This window comes from Chionomys nivalis, chromosome 10, assembly GCF_950005125.1.
Source record: "Chionomys nivalis chromosome 10, mChiNiv1.1, whole genome shotgun sequence".
In the NCBI taxonomy this organism is placed as follows: Eukaryota; Metazoa; Chordata; class Mammalia; order Rodentia; family Cricetidae; genus Chionomys; species Chionomys nivalis.
In genome coordinates this window covers 24,477,040-24,497,361 of record NC_080095.1, presented here as the reverse complement: position 1 = coordinate 24,497,361, position 20,322 = coordinate 24,477,040, and the positions used below count along the sequence as shown (strand labels likewise).

The 20,322-nt window shown below is 41.8% G+C and overlaps 1 protein-coding gene across 2 annotated transcripts in view; it reads right to left on the bottom strand.

Moving 5' to 3' along the window:
* Positions 1-1,247: 1,247 nt before the first annotated feature.
* Btbd7 (BTB domain containing 7) overlaps positions 1,248-20,322 on the bottom strand; it is a 92,825-nt gene continuing 73,750 nt past the window's right edge. For both annotated transcript variants that reach the window (XM_057782704.1, XM_057782705.1), the window contains exons 7-11: positions 18,215-18,358; positions 15,099-15,288; positions 11,394-11,572; positions 8,503-8,952; positions 1,248-6,367 (exon numbers count right to left, since the gene is read on the bottom strand). In XM_057782704.1, the coding sequence (XP_057638687.1) occupies positions 5,549-6,367; positions 8,503-8,952; positions 11,394-11,572; positions 15,099-15,288; positions 18,215-18,358 (1,782 nt within the window). In that variant the 3' untranslated portion in view covers positions 1,248-5,548. The remainder of the gene's footprint in view (positions 6,368-8,502; positions 8,953-11,393; positions 11,573-15,098; positions 15,289-18,214; positions 18,359-20,322) is intronic.

Sequence of the window (20,322 nt, the reverse complement as noted above, 5' to 3'; positions counted from 1 at the left end):
GCACTCTTGAGAATTGTCACATACATCTATTTCTCATTTTCTCTTCTTCACAATGCACTTTTATTCTGAGGACCACATTTCCTGTAGCACCCTTGGCTGGGCCTTCTGAGTACCACGCTGCAGGTTTCCTTCCTGCTTGTAGGGGCCCTGGGCCAGCGAGTCTCCTTTAAAGGACCTAGGAAGGTGGGGTCCTCCAGGGTCCTCACCCTTTCATCTTCCTTCCAGTGTCCCCAGTCATGCGGTATATGTGGACCATTCTTCTTGAGTTTCCACCTAAATACACTTCTCAGCTACTGCTTACAACTACTGGCCAAATTAATATGACTACAATACTCAGTTTGCTTTCCTCTAGACGAGACCCTCCCTGCCTTGCCTACCAAGTTACCAAATCACAAAACACTGCAATCTCTGTACCTGAACCCTCTCAGTTGGGTCTCTGCAGTATTCCTGAGCCTCTCCCACTGTTGAAAAGTCTGGCTAATACCCCTCCCTCCCCCCATCTCCATCTTCTGCTAAAGCTTGTGGCAATTTTGACATTTGAAACAGGCATTAGGGCCAATCTCAAAACCTTTTGCCTGTCCAAGAAGGGTAAGGTGGAGTCCCAGAGCCCCTTGCCACCCCCCAGGCTCCGCCCTCCTCAGCCCTGCTTTGGTTCCCCTCGGTCTAGCGACAGTCTATCTTTCTAAAGGTCACTCCGTGGAGTCTTCCCATCCTGGGAGTTAAAATGTCAAAGTTATGTCTTGATCCTGCTGCAGGTGCCTGGTACACATGGGTGGAACTTCCTCTTGAGATCACTGCTCCAATTTGTACAATGAAGTCTCTCAAAAAATGTCCTGGGTGAAATATAAGTAAGCTTGATGAATCAAAATGAATACTTTCCAAGGAAACAACTACCACCATCAAGATGTTTCTGAAAATTTGAAATCATGAGACAGAAAAACCAAGAAAACCTCCAGATTCTACCCTCAAGGGGCACAACCACATCTGTAGATAAAGACCACATGCTGGGGACTGGAGAGATGACTCAGTGGTTAAGAGTACTGATTGTTCTTCCAGAGGACCTAGGTTCAATTCCCAGCACCCCCCCACTCCCACGGCAGCATACATGTGTCTGTAACTCCAGTCCCAGAGGATCTGATACTTTCACACCAATGCACATAAAATAAAGTTAAATTATTAAAAAAAGATTGCATGCTGTACTGCTAGAACAGACTAGGTCCAACTCCACAGGTTCTATACAAGCCATTTATTTGAAATGCCAACTATATGTAGGATAGTCAGTGTTACATGCTTATCAGTAACAGTAGAAAAATAGAACCAGTGAAAACCTCTGTACAATTGTGATGGTACTCAAAAGAGAAATGTATCGTTTACAATGCTTCACACAGACGAGTTCAAGTTTGGAGGTACCTAAATAAAAATACTATATATTTCTTTAAAAAACACTATGTACAATTGAAGCGTAAACAAGTCTTACAAAGTACTGGTTATGCAGGTTGTAGAAAACACTTGCATAGGACATGAAATCAGTTTAAGAAAGATTTCTGAGCCTTTAGCATTGAAGGCACTTGACTCTACCATTAACAGCACAACCACAAGAAACTTGGTGGTGGAGGCCTGATGTGGCACATACATGGCAAAAGGAGCTCAGGAACCTTCTAAGAGCAGAATTCCCTAGGGCCTACCCAGAGAACCTGCAGTCATATGCAGGTTCACCCGAGGACTCTTCCAGAGCTTATCTGATCTCAGAGCTCACATAAACACACAAGTAGAAGATATTTCCAAGACACAAACTTGCAAACAGTCATTCTATAGAAATGGCTGCAGCATTATATATATGGAAGATTGGTACAGTCATGGATATATATTTTTTAGGGAAAACAAAATCAAAAGACTTGCTCAGACAATAACCACACGAAAACTAGTACAAGTGATGGGACAAAATAACACACTTTACAGAGCACTGTTCACACAGCAGTGTTGAGAGAAGATAGAAAAACACCTCTAGGGCGTGCAGAATAGCTCTTAGCAAGATTATCTGAATGAGGCTTGAAAGTAACTACATGGTAGACATTGTGAACCACTGCAGACCCGGGAATAGCACCCATCACTGCGGCAATAAGTCTATTGACTACAAAGAGCTTAACTCAGCCCTAAGAAACACATGGATGCCTTATCACTGTAAAACAATGGCCTTATGCAAATTTCGTGAAATGTATTTTTCCCTTAAAAGGCAAGTTCAATATTATGAAGACAAATTTCCTTTGCTGTAGACACTGTGGGAGTGTTGATCCTCAACTCCAGAGAATGCACCTGAGAAGTCAGCTTCGGCCCAGCTGGCGCCACATGGCATTCACCGGCTTCCATTGCGTTCTGTAGTATCAGCTTCATCCAATGTACAAGGGTTGTGCCCATTGCGAGAACTTCAACAAGCAATGAAAGATGATGCAATACAGGATGACAAATGTTCAAAACAAAACAAAAAGCCCTAAAGCCAGAGGACAGCCAATGAGGAAGCAGAAATCAAGAATTAGGTTTAGTTCGTAAGAGGTACAGAAAGACAAATATAATTAACCCAGTAAGCCCTAAAAGCTCAATATGTCACTAAAACACTAGGCCAGCTTGGACCTAGGGACGACACTCAGAAATAAAATCAATGGGGGTGTAAAAGGGAGATGGTACATTAGGATTTATGTTTTGGATGATTTTAATTTTTCTCCTTATGAGCAACAGGTGATTTTAAATGTAAGTTATTTTTCAAAATTTCAGAACTAAAACAAAAATACAAGAAAAGGATCAACAGCATCTTGAGAACCTAAGCAGTGGTTCTCCAGCCTCAGCACTCAGAGGGACTGGAATGGTGATTGTCCAAACGGCCCGATTGTCCCTGGTCTCAAAAGGAGATCTAGGATTTTGGTTCTTAATAAATTTCTATACTAAGAAAAATGCCAGTTCCTGTGGCCTATTGTTTTATAATACATAAATACCTTCTTTTCTGAGACTGTCTCTACCCAGACTTCACATTTTTAAGTACAGCATTAAAAAAAACTTCATAGATGAGTTCACAGCCAGAGGCACACAGTCTAACATCCCACTAACAGCTATCCTATCACACACAAAACCACATTTGTTTATCTTCTGAAAGTCACACCATTCCACAATCCCACAGATTAAAGCAAGATTTTCCTGTATGCACACAGTTTGGCCAGGTAATTTACTAAGTCACTAAAAACAAACATTATAAATTAAATAATACTATGAACAATATCTACTAATTTTTTATAATTACAAGTGTGGATAGGAAAGCACATTTAATAAATTTTCAGGAAAATGAAGTGTGATACAAATGGTCCTAAAATGTAGAAAAACAAAACCTGTCAAGAGGTGAGAAAGCTTCAGGTGTGCTTGCTTCTCTCTGCAGTTATCTGCACATACGGTCTGATCTGGAAAAATCTCAAACCGTATAAAATAATTCCTGTCAATAGGTCCCAGACACACAGGGGAGGAACAGAACAGAATTGCTTTTTGCTTCTGCCATCTGATACTGTGCTTCAAAAGACACCAACTCTTAAAAAAATGAGCAGAGCCCTGTGAGTTTCTGACTTTAGGAAAGAGCCTTAAAGGCGATGTAAGCCCACCTTAAAGCAGATGTGCCTGCCCTGTGCAAGCCTTGAGCTCAGAATTCCATCACAAGGGTCAGCCACAGTCAGCGGATGCACGAGCAGCAGCTAACTAGCCAGGCAACAGAACTAGTGGTAGCGATTGCTGGGGTATACAGAGATGGGCACCTCCCATCTGTGAGATTATCTATTGTTAGGACTGTTTAAGTGTCAGATCATTCCTGAGTGTATATCCACAGGGTAAAGTGGGAAAAGACCATATGAGAAACTACAGTTTCAGGAGAGATCAGAGTTGCCGATACCTAACAGAAACCTACTTACTTCAAAGTGCGTGTAATTCACTTATATGGTAGCTCGTGCTCCCTAGCCCTGCATAGTTTTCGAGTGTGAATGATTCCTAATTGTATGTACACACACAGAAAAGAGGTTCCCAAATTCCTTCTCCACAAAGAATGTTCAGGAAGTTTCTTTTCTTCTAAGTGCTACGGCTGTGTGTGTTTATAAAAATACAAAGTGAATGTCCAACTGATGCCGAAGTGATTAAAAACTTAAATAACAATATATTTACATCGGAGAGTAAGAAACAACAAAATAAGACAAATCCAAAAGCAGTCCTTAGCTCACATACTGCCCTTCCAAGGGAAAGGACTGTGAAAATCCCCATGTGCTCAGTAACTCAGAAAATGCCAAGCCAGCACCTCTGGTGGGGTTCAAGTAGGACATGTAGTGTTTCACTGAAGACAAAATAGTTTTTGGTGGTGAAGTACTATGCATCATACAACTTTGAATATGATACCAAAAATCTAGACATACTTTGAAAACATTAAAAAAAATGTATGCTTACAAATACCAAATGACATACATAAGACTGAAGCCCTTTTGGTTTTGTTTGTTTTCCACAAAATGCAAGACAACCAAAGGCAGTCATGTCCCCAAGCACAGTGAGTCACATGAAGAGCCAGGCCCATCAGTGTGCCCTGTGTGCACACATCATCATCTCCACTACTTTTTTTTTGAGGCAGGGGCTCACATGGCCTAGTCTTCAGTTCATTTGTAACCCAAGATGACTTTGAACATCTGATCTGCTGCCCCCCCCTCCCCCAAGTGCTGGGATTACAGGTGTGCATGTCCATATCCAAGCCCAGCTCTACTGTTTTCTAATACTAAGGTCTAATTTTCTTAGACCTTTTGGAGTGAGTAACTCTACTCCAGAATTTACAAGGGCCTCAACAATGCCTGTACTATGATTACACATTAGCCACAGACTGGGTATCAAGGCTTTTCTCCTTCCTGTTCTTTACTGAACCTAAAAATTTTAAGACCTGGACTGGACTCCTGCTGTGGGGAATGAAGATTGGCTTTCATGACTTATAAAAAAAGAATGACATTAGATTTATGGAGACTGAGTAGGAAGATTTCTGAACTGAAACAATCACCAAAAGAGAGGAGCGTTTGATGTGCTGTTCTTTGGAATTTCTATAATTAAAAAATAAACACAACTATTTTGTAAGAAAATACATCTTAGTGTGCAATCCAATGCACGTGGAAACTGGTAGATGATAGATAAAATGCAAAAAAGTATGAAAATACAGTCCTTTAAATGTGGCAATAAAGTTTAACACACTGTTATAAAATCAATAAAAATAAAATAAACGTACAAGTGCAAAAAAAATTAGTCATCTGAAAGAAGAAGAAAGCGCCAGCTTGCTTTCTCTTTAAGATGCTTCCCACACAACTGTTACACACAAAAGAGACGGATGCAGCATTCAAAGTAACCCTCAGCATGCCATGTATAATAAACATATATACACATAGAAACTAGAATAAAATGTGAGACTGAGCTGGCATCAATAAACCGGTCAGTAAGTTGTTGGGTTACATCATAAAACAGGATGTTTCACATCTCAGGCACAGACTCGAAGCTGCTTTCAGAGGGCAGACTTTTTGTAGAGAAAGTCAGGCTTGCTTGGTGACCTCCTTCCTCTGCTTATTGAATCATCCCTTTCCAGATCTGTGTTTCTCTGAGCTCCATGGCTCAAGGACTCACTGTCTGTCAGTCTTCTACTAGATCGTTCTTCTAGAGCTTCAGAGCTACATGCAGAATGGGAAGGAGGTCTGTTAGGTGTCAGCCCAAAAGTCAAGTCTGTTTCTACTGTAGTTCGTGCCCTGACATGAGCTGCACCATTGCCAGCATTTTCTGAGGCTGCTGAAGGAAAGTCTGACCTCTGGGGAGGCTGCTCAACAACATCCAAGCGTATTGGTTCACTCTTCTGCTTGTGGAGATGCCCATCGGGAGAAAGTGGATATTCTCTCCTAGCGTCTTCCTGTTTTTTAGGAGAGGTCTGACCAGGTAGGTAAGCTGACTTTAAGCCATTTGGTGATGCCTTATTGTGGCTGTACAAGTCTGGACCAAAATATCTACCATGTGAAGGGGAAGGAGTGCGCCTGCCAGGAGCAGGAGTGGAAGGTCTGCAGGCAGCATTTGAGAGGTCATAGAGATCTGGGTATTCCTGCTGATTTTCTCTACCATCTGCTTTCTGCTCTAGTGGATGTTTTTTTCGAGACGTGTGTGTATGTCTCTGTGGAATACATGAGAGATGCTGGGGAGGCCCTGGTCCTGCTTCAGAAACTGGCTGACATAATTCTGTGTCTGCAGCAAGCTCTGGGAGCCTCCTGTCCTTGAGTGACAGTGTAGACACCCCCATGGCGATATCTGGCATCAAATCATTCAGCACAGGCTGTGTACACTGAAACAGAAACAAATGGGAATGATAAAAAAGAAAAAAAAATCACACATTTCTTTTCAATCATTTGAAGATTATGAAGTATATGCTCGTATTCAGGAGTCATAAAATTAAACAAAATTATACGAGCATAAGAACAATATAAACCACTACACTTCCGTATAGAGGTTATTGCTTTAGCATTATGTAGGTTTCCATCTTTGTACCTATGAATCTGTACTAATCTCAAACTTTGATGTACATACAATTACATCACTTAAGCCGGGCGGTGGTGGCGCACGCCTTTAATCCCAGCACTTGGGAGGCAGAGGCAGGCGGATCTCTGTGAGTTCGAGACCAGCCTGGTCTACAAGAGCTAGTTCCAGGACAGGCTCCAAAACCACAGAGAAACCCTGTCTCGAAAAACCAAAAAAAAAAAAAAAAAAAAAACAAAAAAAAAAAAACAATTACGTCACTTAATTTTGAGATTACTTGATTACCATATAACATTTTCCTGTATTGGTGAGATATAATTTATTTATTCTCCTACTAGGTTTCCCCTATCTCTCTTCTCTCTCCTTCATCTTATCCCATTCTAAGACAATGGCTAATCTGGCTAGCCGTCTTACTCTGGGGAATCCCGTTTTAACCTTCTGAGGCTAGAATTAGAAGTGGGCTATCACGTCTTCCAGGCTTTTATGTGGGCTCTGGTGATCTAAGCACAGGTCTGGCGTTGGAGAGATGGCTCAGTGGTTAAGAGCACTGTCTGCTCTTCCAGAGGGCCTGGGTTCCATTCCCAGCACATAGTGGAACTGTAATTCCAGTTCCAGGGGATCCAACACCCTCTCCTTACCTTCATGGACACCAGGCATACATGTGATACACAGACTATATGCAAGTAAAACCATGATCCACGTAAAAAAAAATTAAAAACAAACAACAAAAAACCCAACCAACTTAGGGCTTTTTTGTTGTTGCTGTTTGTTTTTTTGAGGCAGGGTTCCTGTGTTGCTTTGGAACCTGTCCTGGAACTAGCTCCTGTAGACCAGGCTAGCCTCGAACTCACAGAGATCTGCCTACCTTTGCCTCTCGAGTGCTGGGATTAAAGGCGTGCGCCACCACCGCCCGACCCAATTTCAGTCTTTATGCGTGCACAAGAAGACTAAAATGCAAAGCTACCTCTCACATCACTAGTTTGGTTGAGAGAGGGTTTTACTATGTGGCCCTGGCTGGCCTGGGATTTGCAGCAATCCTCATTCTTTGCTTCTTGTGCACAGGGATTACAGCCATGCCATTATACCCAGCTTTTTAATTTTCTACGTTGAACCCATCTTTCTACCTCAAAACTCCCGAAATTTAAGCAACCCTAACCCTGTGGGTGGGCCACCACACCTAGCTTCTATTATTAAAAATTCGGGCATTTACATTTTTTCTACTATATTCAGGAATGTATGAGTGAATAAATAGCCTTTAAAGCGAATTGCACTTAATATAAAATAGAACTTCTGTAACTGTAAGGCTTGGCCATTGGAAAGGAAGGACGGCGGGCCCAGAAGGGGAAAGGAAAATAATCTGACTCAAGGTATATACTAGCTCAACACTCAACAATGAGGCTATTTTATTTTTCTCTACCAAACGCTGCTGACAGCACATAATGGAATACTAAGAACTAGAAGCCATTGTTATTTTTCTCAAATCTATTACATAGAACAGAAGTCTAAACTCTAGAAACTCAAAGCTCAGATGAAAAACCCTCTCTCAACTACCACCTACTTGCCCTAGCAACCAACACTGAGTAAAATGGATCTGATGGATTAGATGGCTAGAGGTGGAGACATGCATGAGGACTTTTATCAGTCATAGTGCTTAGGGGAACAGAAGATGCTACATAAGTGCTTGCATAGAGGATCAGACACTGGGATATACATGTGCACTGCTCAATCACTGTATACTACATTCACTTGGCAGTGATCAGGAAGCCACCTCAGGTCGGTCCTATTTGTGCTTGTTCTCCTCTTTTCCATCCCCTGGAGGGAAGGCTTCCAGTCAGTAACACTTCTGGGTGTTGCTAAGTCCCAGCAGGGTCCCTGGAGCTGGAGGAACAGCTTCTAAGGGCCTATGCCTTTGTTTTAGAAAAAGTTATCTAAGTGTAGACTTACCACTTGCTTCTCAGATATTATCGCTGATGAAGTGGCAGCAGCAGCTGCAGCAGCAGCAACCGTCTGTCTTCCCAAGCCTGTGGTGTTGGTACAATCGGGAGGTGCTACTTTAACACCTGGCAAATAGACTGGGGTGGGGCCAGGTTTAGGAGCTGTTCTGGAGTGAAACAGTGAATGATTACAGGGGTAAGAGAATGAACGAGAAGGGTGATGAGTGGGAGGCCTTGGTTTCCAGCCTGTCTTGAGCTGGTTATGGATTGGGGTAGTTGGAGGGTGGTATGGAGGGGGAGGAGGGGGCAAAGGTGGATGGAAGGCCACAAAAGAGTCCAGGTCTGTAAACATGGTTTCTGCTGTAGGGGTACTGTTAACACGACATCTCCCAGGCTGTCTCATTGTCAAGAGCGGACTTTCATCCCCAAAACGTTCATCAGGAAAGAACTTGTGAGGATTCTAAGAAAGAATTTTTAAAAAAAAGTTAGAATTTTGGCCTAGGCTGCCCTTGAGCTTCCTATTTTCCTATCTCACCCTCCCTATTGTTGGGATTATAGGTGTGTACCACCGCCTGACTGTCCTTAAACTCCTGACCTCTGCCTCAGTATTCCAAGTTCTGGGATTAAATGTGTGTGCCACTTCATCTGGTTTTAGGTTTGTACCTTTATTAGCAGAGTCATTAAATGGAAATTTACAGGTTGAGTTAAGCCAGGTACTTAAAAACAAACACAACTTTTAGCAGAAGTGAAAAGCTTAACATGGTTTTCTATGTCAGAAGCCCAAAGGAAAAATGACCTTACTGAGCATACAAAGGACTAGAGTGCAGCCTAGGCAGCACAGCCAAAGCTGCTCTACTGAATATTCCAGCACACACATATGCAGATCAGTCAGCTTTAATAAGATCCTGCGACAAAGTCAAACACCAGGAGCAAAACAATTCAAATGTAAAGCCGGGCGGTGGTGGCGCACGCCTTTAATCCCAGCACTTGGGAGGCAGAGGCAGGCGGATCTCTGTGAGTTCGAGACCAGCCTGGTCTACAAGAGCTAGTTCCAGGACAGGCTCCAAAACCACAGAGAAACCCTGTCTCGAAACCCCGCCCCCCCCCCAATTCAAATGTGCCACTGCTAAAAAAATAAGATTAACATAAAAACTATGGATGGGGCTGGGCAGTGGTGGCTCATACTCTAATCCCAGCACTCAGAGCAGGACTGTGAGTTCTAGGCCAGCCTGATCTACAAAAGAGAGTTGCAGCCAGTGTTGCAGTTGACACAGAGAAACCTTATCTGGGAGAGTGGGAGCAGGGGGCCGTGTGTATGTGCAAAACAAACAAAAAACAAGGAAGGATATTTCTAGAAAGTTTCTGATACAACATCTAAGTATCTACTTGAAATAAATATAGAATATCATTCTTTCCCATTATGTACTAGTGAGTTAGATTAAGATAATGATAAATAGAGAACATTTCTACATAATTTATGAGATTAAGATACTTTAAAAAAGAAAGCATACGCCAGGATACAATTTAAAATGGCAAAGGGAATAGAAATGATCCTAACAAGGAAAATACCAATACACTTGCTAACACTGAAGGGGGAAGCTTTCAAGGTCTTAGCCATAAACAAGGAACTATTGGCAACAATAGGAAAGTGGGAGAAACACTGTTCTCCAGGGAAGGGCACAGCAACTGGCTATTCAATACTAAACAGTCCTGGAAATATACACACAAGCAACACGATATACACTGAGCAGGTTGTATTTACAAAGTCAGGAATACATACATACACATACATACATACCCCCAATAATAATTAAAGAGAGGTTATTAATTTGAAAGACAGCAAGGAGGAGGATACATGGGAGGGGTGGGGCAGGGAGAAATACTATATTATAATCTCAAAAAAATTAAAAATTAAAAAAGTTAAATATCATACTGTGTAGCCTTATTGACGGAAATAACAGTAAAGAAAGACCTAAATTATCTGCTTGTCAAAGGGAACCATGCCACAGTAACCATTTGCAAGAGTCAATCAAGGTTAATGGTATTTGGGGGTAAGAAAGTTTATATCACTAACTAGATGAAATTTATTTATAGTTATCGTTTAGATATTTTCATCATTAGCCTATTCTACAAGCCCTATTTTAACTAGAACTATTACTGCTTTTGTATCTAATTACTAGAAACGAGGGCTTATTTTTTTCTTGCTAGGTTAAAAAAAATAAATAGAGGCACTTGTTCCATGAGCCTCAGGCTTGTGCCCTCCCACCCCTACTCCTTTCGTCCCCTCCCCCCACCTCAGACAGGGTTTCTCTGTGTATGTAGCCCTGGCCATCCTGGAACTTGCTCTGTAGATCAGGCTGGCCTCAAACTCAGAGATCCACCTGCTTCTGCCTCCCGAGTGCTGGGATTAAAGGTGTGTGCCACCATTGCCTGGCTAGGCTTGCGTTTGAAAACAACTTCTAAGGGAAAAGAGAGAAGAAACAAGACACTTGGAAGGCCTGTAAATGTCAAACTGGAAATCCAGTGACTAGAGAGTGAGCAGTGAGGTCTGGAGTTTTTTATTCCTCTTCAATCTCCACTGAGATACAATTCTATAGTAGCCACCTATTAGATGCTTATCCTGCCCCAGATACATTGGTGCTTTATAGCATATACTACCTTCACTTTGCAGCTGAGGAAAGAGCTGTTCCAGTGGTTAAAGGACCCAATCTGCTCAACAGTTTAGGAAGCAGTAGAGTCAACTCTGCTCAGGTTGCTCTACCACACTGCCTCTTACCAGGAGAAACCTGCAGGCTATTACAGACACCAGAGGCAGCAAAAGAACAAGTAGGAAGAAAAAGCAGCTCAGGTGACACACCTGATATTCAAGGTTCCCTCTTCCCCTTCAGTACTGTGTTCTACCTGCAAGAGCTCTGCAGCAGCATCTGCAAGACCAAATTCTCTCAGCACTCGGATTTGGATTTCATAGCTGACGGTGGCGCCCTCCCCGCAGTTCAGTGCATAGGCTCTCTGCACCTGCTCCGTGTGCCGCAGTTCCTGCAGGCGCCTCACCATGTCTTTCATAATGAGGAGACGAGGAACTAGAAGGAGAAAGACAGGACAATTCCTGAGCTATACATGACTACCCACCAATCCCAAGGAGAAACATGCTATAGCAGAATCTTCTCACTTTTTAAAGATAGTATTTTAATTTCTTGGGAATGTTCAATTTATATGTCTTCAATTATTTTACGAGGTTTTAAAATTTCTCTGTGCCCCAAAAGCTCTTGATTATACTACACAGCTCCTGAGTTGTATCATATTTGACCACAGTTCAAATAAAACTTTACTGGTATGTCCCAGCACTCAGGAAGCAGAGGCAGATGGTTCTCTAGCTCAAGGCCAGCTTGTTCTACATAAAGAGTTCTAGAACAGCCAGGGCTACAGAGAGAAAACCCGACCAGACAAAAACAAAAACCAAGCTACTTTACTTGTACCTATTCTTTTCAGAAGGTGAGGGTACACCAAATATATTCATCATTAAGGCTGCGATGCAGTTTGGTGAGACAGTGCTTGCCTAGCTTCAATTCCCAGCACCACAAACAAATCGTCAATTGTTTTGAGTTCTGACTACATACTAGGCAGGGGCTGAATTTGGGCATTCAGGGTTACAGAATAAAAGGCATGAACTCTATTCTCAAAAAATTCTGGCTTTCATTACTGTAAGTTAAGTAAGCAAATACAGTGTAGGAAGCAGCACCAGGCTTGACTGAGGGCAGGGGGAAGGCTTCTTAAGACAAGCAGAATCTTGACAAATGAGGGCTCTGGAAATTAAGCAGGCAAAGAAAGCAGGGAAACTTTCTGAGCAGATGTCAGGTGCATGTAACATATGCAAGTGAGAGATAGCAGGACACCACAGTTGGCTTGACAGGAGACTCAGTGCTCAAGGGTGCAAACCGTAAGAATACTGACAGATGACAGGTGAACCATTTGTGCACATTCTGTGTATACAAGATAGTCATGTATACAGGGGGATAACAGGACAAGAGCTGTGACTCTGACCAGCACTTTGAAACTGCCTAACACAAGTGTGCTAGGTAGTTTTATATCAATCTAACACAGGCTAGAGTCACTGGAGAGGAGGGAACCTCAATTAAGGAAATGCCTCCATAACACCAGGCTGTTGGCTTGTCTGTAGGGTATTTTCTTAATCAGCGACTGAATGGGGGAGGGTCTACCTTACTGTGGTGGTTACATTCCTGGGCTGATGGTTCTGAGTTCCATAGAAAGCCAGGTTGAACAAGCCATGGGGAGCAAGTCAGTAAGCAGCACCCCTCCATGGCCTGTGTCAGCTCCTGTATCCAGGTTCCAGCCCTGTTTTGAGTTCCTATCCTGACTTCCTTGAGTGATGAAGAAGTGTAAGCCAGATAAATCCTTTCCTCTCCTAGTTGTTTTTGGTCGTGGTGTTTCATCACAGCAACAGTAAGCCTAACTATGACAACAGGCAAGGTGTGGTAGTGCACACCTTTAATACTAGCACTTGGAAGACAGGTAGATTTCTGTGACTTTGATTTTTTTTTTTTTAATTTTTGGTTTTTCACTACAGGGTTTCTCTGTGTAGCTCTGCCTGTCCTGGAACTTAACTCTGTAGACCAGGCTGGCCTCAAACTCTGTGACTTTGAGGCCAGCCTGGACTACAAAGAGAATTCCAGGACAGACAGGGCTGTTACAGAAAGAAACTCTTATCTTGAAAAACAAAATAACAACAACAACAAAAAAACCCAAAACACAACAGGAGAAAACAAACAGCCTGGAGCTATCGTGAGTGTAGTTTCATTGGAATATAGCTATGCTTTTTCATTTTGGGTGTCAACACACACATTTGTGTGAACACTAAGAAGCTGTGAGTGAGGTCATATGGCCACAAAGCAGAAACTGGAGTAGAAGGAGATGAAAGAAACAAAAACCATTTAGGAACCTGAGCTGAGGCAAATAGGTGATGAAGCCTACAAATCATGACATTAACTGCTAGAATGCAGCTACAGGCTCCTGAGTGCTTACTTTGAACCAGGCAGACTCCTATTAATAGAGTTGTGACACTTCTTTAAATCCTCACAATGACACTAGAGAGGAGGCATTATCTGTATTCCGAAGATGAGAAAACTAACGTTCTGTCTAAAGTCATATACACAAGTGACACAGTTAGATAGTCTTCTTCAATAAGTTGCATAGCCTTTCATAGTATGTAGGGGAAGGACGGGAAAAACAAACAAAACCTTGGTAGGCTATGTTTCATTAGCTAAATGGGAGAGACAAGTTGACTTTTCCTAATCATACTTTGACTGTTTTGGGATTTTGAGGTTAAATTCTTTTTTTGGTTTTTTGAGACAGGGTTTCTCTGTGTAGCCCTAGCTGTCCTGGAACTAGCTCTATAGATCAGGCTGGCCTCGAACTCACAGAGATTTACCTGTCTCTGCCTCCCAAGTGCTGGGATTAAAGGCGTGTGCCACCATTGCCCAGCTTGAGGTTATATTCTAAAATGAAGTTATGCTTGTATGTATCTGTACTGACTCAACTTTAAAGAAAGCACTACAGGCTGGGTATAGTGGCACAGTTTTTTGTTTTTTTTTTTTGGTTTTTCGAGACAGGGTTTCTCTGTGGCTTTGGAGCCTGTCCTGGAACTAGCTCTTGTAGACCAGGCTGGTCTCAAACTCACAGAGATTCACCTGCCTCTGCCTCCCAAGTGCTGGGATTAAAGGCGTGCGCCACCACCGCCTGGCGGCACAGGTCTTTAATCCTAAAACTTGGGAGATAGAGGGAGGTGTATCTCTCTCTGAGTACAAGGCCAGTCTGATCTAGCTTCTAAAGGAAAAACAAAAAGAAAAAAGAAAGCATCACTCATGGTAGCAAACCTTCAAATTGTAGAAGAGTCTAAAAAACTCTCTCCTCTCTCCACAATGTTACCAAATGTACACATAAGTAAATATAGAGTAGCCAAATACAGTAACAACTGACAAAAGCTAACAGTTAAGAGACTGTGTATTTGACAAAAAGTTCTACCACTGTGTCAATCATCTTTCCTAAGCAGAAATGATTGGGACTATTTATAATGCCAGTTTGTTGAATTTATTTTAAATCCTGCAATGGCAACTGGTAAGGGCTGGAAGTTAAGTGTCTGACCACTAATTACCACTCTTTTTAAACACGACAGTTATAAATCAAGCTATGGTCAATCATAAACCAGAATTCCAGCAATCCTGGGTGTGGTGAAACTGGATCTCAAGGAGCTAACTGTGACTGCATTTGGGAGAAGGACAGGGCAGACTACGTCACCTCTTGAAGGTTTTTGCTTTTGAGTAAGGGGTTCATTATGTAGGTCAGGATCTTCTTGCTTTTCTTTCTCTCATGGTTTCTAGGATGACAGTGTGTGCCATCATGCCTGCCTTGAAAAGGCTCTTGTATAACAGAAAAAAGTCTGAATTCCTCTAAATCAGTCCTTAACAAGAATGATTCTGCCCCACAGGGACAGGAACAATGCACAAAGAGTACTGAAATGTCGGAAGAATTAGCATGTGTAAGAGGGTTAGAACAGCAATGATACAAAGAAATAAAAAGGTACTGCCTTACCTGGAATTTCATTGGCTACAACTGATGGAGGGCTTGATTGGTTACTGCTGATCTGCTGGTGGCTGATCATGTGGCAGCACTGTGGCATGGCATTGCTGACCATGTAAAGTGTGTCTGGAACGTTGGACATTCGAACCATTCGGAGTCTCACCACATCTGTTTGTTCCACCATCATCTCATCCAGCACTGACTGGAACATTGAAAAGGAGCTAGCTGGTCAACCTTCACTAAGGTGAGATCACACTTGCAGCAAGGTTACCATCATCATATAAAAAGGAATGAAATTATCATTTCTCATAATGTTTAAATTGGTAGTGAACAGAATTAAGTGCCCCTCTTTGAATATCTTTTTTTTTTTTTTTTTTTTTTTTTGGTTTTTCGAGACAGGGTTTCTCTGTGGTTTTGGAGCCTGTCCTGGAACTAGCTCTTGTAGACCAGGCTGGTCTCGAACTCACAGAGATCCGCCTGCCTCTGCCTCCCGAGTGCTGGGATTAAAGGCGTGCGCCACCACCGCCCGGCCCCTCTTTGAATATCTTAAAAAGACACTTTTTTCAGGGAGGCTGGAGAGATGGCTCAGAGGTTAAGAACATTGACTGTTTTTCCAGAGGTCCTGAGTTCAATTCCCAGCAACCACATAATGGCTCACAACCATTTGTAATGAGATCTGGTGCCTTCTTCTGGCCTGCATATATAATAAGGTTTTTTTTTTTTTTTTTGTTTGTTTTTTTTGTTTTTGTTTTTCAAGATAGGGTTTCTCTGTGGCTTTGGAGCCTGTCCTGGAACTAGCTCTTGTAGACCAGGCTGGTCTCGAACTCACAGAGATCCACCTGCCTCTGCCTCCTGAGTGCTGGTACTAAAGGCGTGTGCCACCAGAGCCCGGCCAATAAATAAAGTCTTAAAAAAAAAAAAAGATACTTTTTTCCACTCACAGAGATCCGCCTGCCTTTGCATCCCAAGTGTTGGGATTAAAAGTGTGCGCCACCACTGCCTGGTGAAAAGATACTTTCTAAAAAGTTTGACTATAAAAATTGGCCAGAAATAAACTATATACAAATCATAAACAGTGTTTACATATACTAAGTAACAGATGCAACAAAAATGATCAAAATACAAAATACTGATTTTTAGGCTAAACAGTATGATATACATCTGTGGTAGTTTGAATGTAACTGGCCCCCATAAGCTAATAGGGAGTGGTGTTATTAGGAAGTGTGGCCTTGTTGGAGGAAGTGTGTCACTGTGGAGGCAAGTTTTGAGGTCGCATATATGTTTGAGCCATACCCAGTGAGATAGTCTACTTCCTGTTGCCTGCATATCAACATGTAGCAGTTCCTTCTCCAGTACCATGTCTGCCTGCACGCTACCGTGCTGCTCCCTGCCATAATTATAATGTTTTATAATTGAAATTGTAAGCTGCCACCTCAATTAAATGTTTTTCTTTACAAGAGTTGCTGTGGTCATGTTTCTTCATAGCAATAGAAACCCTAAGACAGCATCTGTTTTTGTTTGAAGGTTTCTTTATTTATTATGTACATAGTGTTCAGCCTACATGTGTGCCTGCAGGCCAGAAGAAAGCACCAAATCTCATTACAGACCAGATCTCATTACAGATTGTTGTGAGCTACCATGTAGTTGCTGGGAATTGAACTCAGGACCTCTGGAAGAGCAACCAGTGCTCTCAACCTGAGCCATCTTTCTAGCCCCCTAGACAACATTTTTAATCCTAGTACTTGGGCTGCAGGGGCAGGCAGGTCTCTGTGAGTTCTAGACTAGCCTGGTCTACATAGTGATTTCCAGAGCAGCCAGGGTTAGACAATGAGACCCTGTTACAAGGGGGAATATATAGCTCATAAAAAAATTATTGCTAGCTGGGCGGTGGTGGTGCACGCCTTTAATCCCAGCACTCGGGAGGCAGAGGCAGGTGGATCTCTGTGAGTCGAGACCAGCCTGGTCTACAAGAGCTAGTTCCAGGACAGGAACCAAAAAAGCTACGGAGAAACCCTGTCTCAGAAAAAAAAAAATTATCGCTACTTAAAAGATCTATAAATAAGACCAATATTGTTAAATAAGTTCTGAGGCATTTATCTCATTAAACTGCAGAATGGACCAAATAATATAATATATGAACGCATTCCACATTTACTGAGGAAGAAGTCTCAGTGCAGTTTGGAGCAGAAGAGAGACTAGATAGCTACTGCATGTGCAACATCAAGGGGTGCACTTATTTCAAAAAGGCTAGATAGACCCAGTCAAGGGGCCTTTCTACCGTTTTAGATTTGCTTACAATGTTGACCATTCAATTAGTTTCATTCCCTGGAACCCTTGTAAAGGTGGAAAGAGAGTAACTGACTTCACAAAGTTGCCCTCTGACCCCCACTCACGCTACAGTACATGTGCCCATATGTACATTATGCATGTGTGGTTGTGTTTGCTTTTTGCCAGGTATCGTAGTGTACACCTTTAACTCCAGCACTTTGGAGACAGAGGCAAGTTAGAGGCTAGTCAGAGAATACAAACTGAGACTCTGTTTCAAAAACCAAACCAAACCAAACAAACAAACAAACAAAAAAACCCAAAACACAAAATCATGTTGATTTTTAAGACTCTATGAGATTTTCAAACTTCACACCAACGTTATCTGTGAATACACCTAATAAAACTTAGTGTGTTATTTTTCCATTATTATATTTTCTTGGAGAGTCCTCTCTGTTAAAGTACACACAGGGCCTGCTATTTACTAACAAGCTTGAAACTTAGTCTTAAATGTTTACCCTAAAACCAAACTGAACTCAAAAGTCAGCTATTTTGGAACATTACTCTGAGAAATCCCATATCTCTTAGCTTATGAGGAAGATAAGCAAATGAAGCCTACTTTAGACATTTCCCTGCTCCCCAGATCATAAAGCACAGCTATGCCATGTAATTACAATGATTTACAAGGCAATGAGGTAAAACACCTCTTAACAAGTTTTAAAACATTTTTGATAATTAAACATTCCAGAAAATTACTAACAAACTAGAATTTACTTTCATTTTCCCTATTACTAGATGTCTGGGCCATTTCCAAATAGTAAATCTCTGTGCATCTGGTTGGTAATAAACTCCTCTATCATTACCTTTGCTTCTTCCACATAGGGAGAAAACAGCCGAGGACGAACATATATGCCTGCATTTTTTTGCCGTAACCAGGCATTTGACTTTCCTCCTTCAGTTGTAGGAAGCATATCTGATGGGGGAGTACTGATCAAGCCTCTTTTCATCTTAAAAACAAACAAACATTTTTTAAAAAAAGATAAACAAATATATGCAGTAAATACTAGAAGACAACAATATTTACACCTATAAAACACACCACAGAACCTTTGCCACCATTTAAGTAAGAGCTTAGGAACATTATTATGTAAATATAGCAATACCCTAAATGTTTAGTAGTAGTAAAGATTTCAGCAATATGGAAATACTATAACTGCCCATTTCCTTTAGAAGAATGATGTTTTTACAAAGATACATTAATTTAGATTAATTTGCACAACACTCTTTAACTGACCTTTCCCCCTTCCTCATTTTGCTTGCACCCACCCTCAACCGAGGCAAAAATAACATGGAATTGGCCTTACTGACAGCACAAGACACTACATAGTGTTCTCTTTCAGGAAGTGTGACCTGGGACCAACCCTAAAATAGCCCAAATCAGAAAATATGCGAACACTTTTCCGTTTATTGGGGAGATTTCTTTAGGCATGGGCCCCGTATCAGTGTTGGACCAGGCTGGCCTTGAACTCACAGAGATCAGCCTGACTCTGCCTCCCAAGTGCTGGGATTAAAGGCATGCACAATCACTGCCAGGCTAGTTTAAATTATTTTATTATTATCTATGTGACCACAGATGCCTTATTTAAGCTTAAGGTCCTCACTGGAGGGCACTTGTGTGGTTGTGGAATCAGGGAGCCAGAACATTAAGATATTTAAGTGTCACCCTGTGGTTTCCTTATATATGCTATGAACCCATAAACGAAGCATCTTAGGTCCTACTGTGATGGTAAAGATTAAACAACAGCAACACTAAACACTCAGCATGGTATGCACTTGTACCTACTAAGAGAACATGGCAGTCCACAGAGTTCCTAACCAATGTCCCAAAAATACTTTCCAAAAAAACAAAAAACAAAAAACAAAAAAAAACCCAAAACGGGAATCAATCTTGCTGGGAATGCTGATGTGCTGTGAGTGAGACAATGGTCTTGTACCCTGTCACTTGTATTGTTTTAATAAACCGCTGATTGGCCAGTAGCCAGGCAGGAAGTAGAGGCGGGGCAACCAGAATAGAAGAATTCTGGAAAGAGGAACTGGAGTGCTGAGATTAAAGACATGTATTATTCTTCCTGGTGCTGTGATACTTTTATTTCTTTTTGTGTATTAGGCTATGAATTCGTATGGAATAGGCTCCAGCAGTTCAGGCTCCTTCCTTCCCATCAGTCCTCACAAACTGCTTCTCTGGGTGGAGCAGCCTGGCACTTCAGCTGATTCCAGGTGCCCTTCTCTTTTTTCTTCTGATCATTTCCCTTCACCCACTTCAAGAAACTGTCTCTGCTCTTAAGAGTGCTTAGTGATTAATGTGCTCTATCTGCACATTAACTCTCTTGGCAACAGTCTTGCATTTAACTTGTTTACAATGATGCCCATGGCATTCTGGGTGACACTGTAGACTCTTCTGGTTTTGTCATGGTAACACTTAATGGGGCATTCCTTTTTGAACAGTGCCCAATCCCTTGATGTCTACAGTATCACCCTTCTTGTAGATTACCATGTATGTGACCAAAGGAACAACTCCATGCTTCCTAAAGGGCCTAGAGAACATATAGAGCATGCCCCTCCTCTTTCCCTTTGTGTTTGTCATTTTGGCGAGTTACTGAAAGATGGCTGTTACAGTCAAAAGGCGTTATTTTTATTTATTTATTTATTTATATTTTTTTTGGTTTTTCGAGACAGGGTTTCTCTGTGGTTTTGGAGCCTGTCCTGGAACTAGCTCTTGTAGACCAGGCTGGTCTCGAACTCACAGAGATCCGCCTGCCTCTGCCTCCCGAGTGCTGGGATTAAAGGCGTGTGCCACCACCGCCCGGCTTATTTTTATTTTTATTATTCAAGGCAGCAAAATATTCTCTTAGTCACATAGTCAGTCTTGTTTTCAGACTTATTAGAAATTTAAAATACTGTTAAATATTTA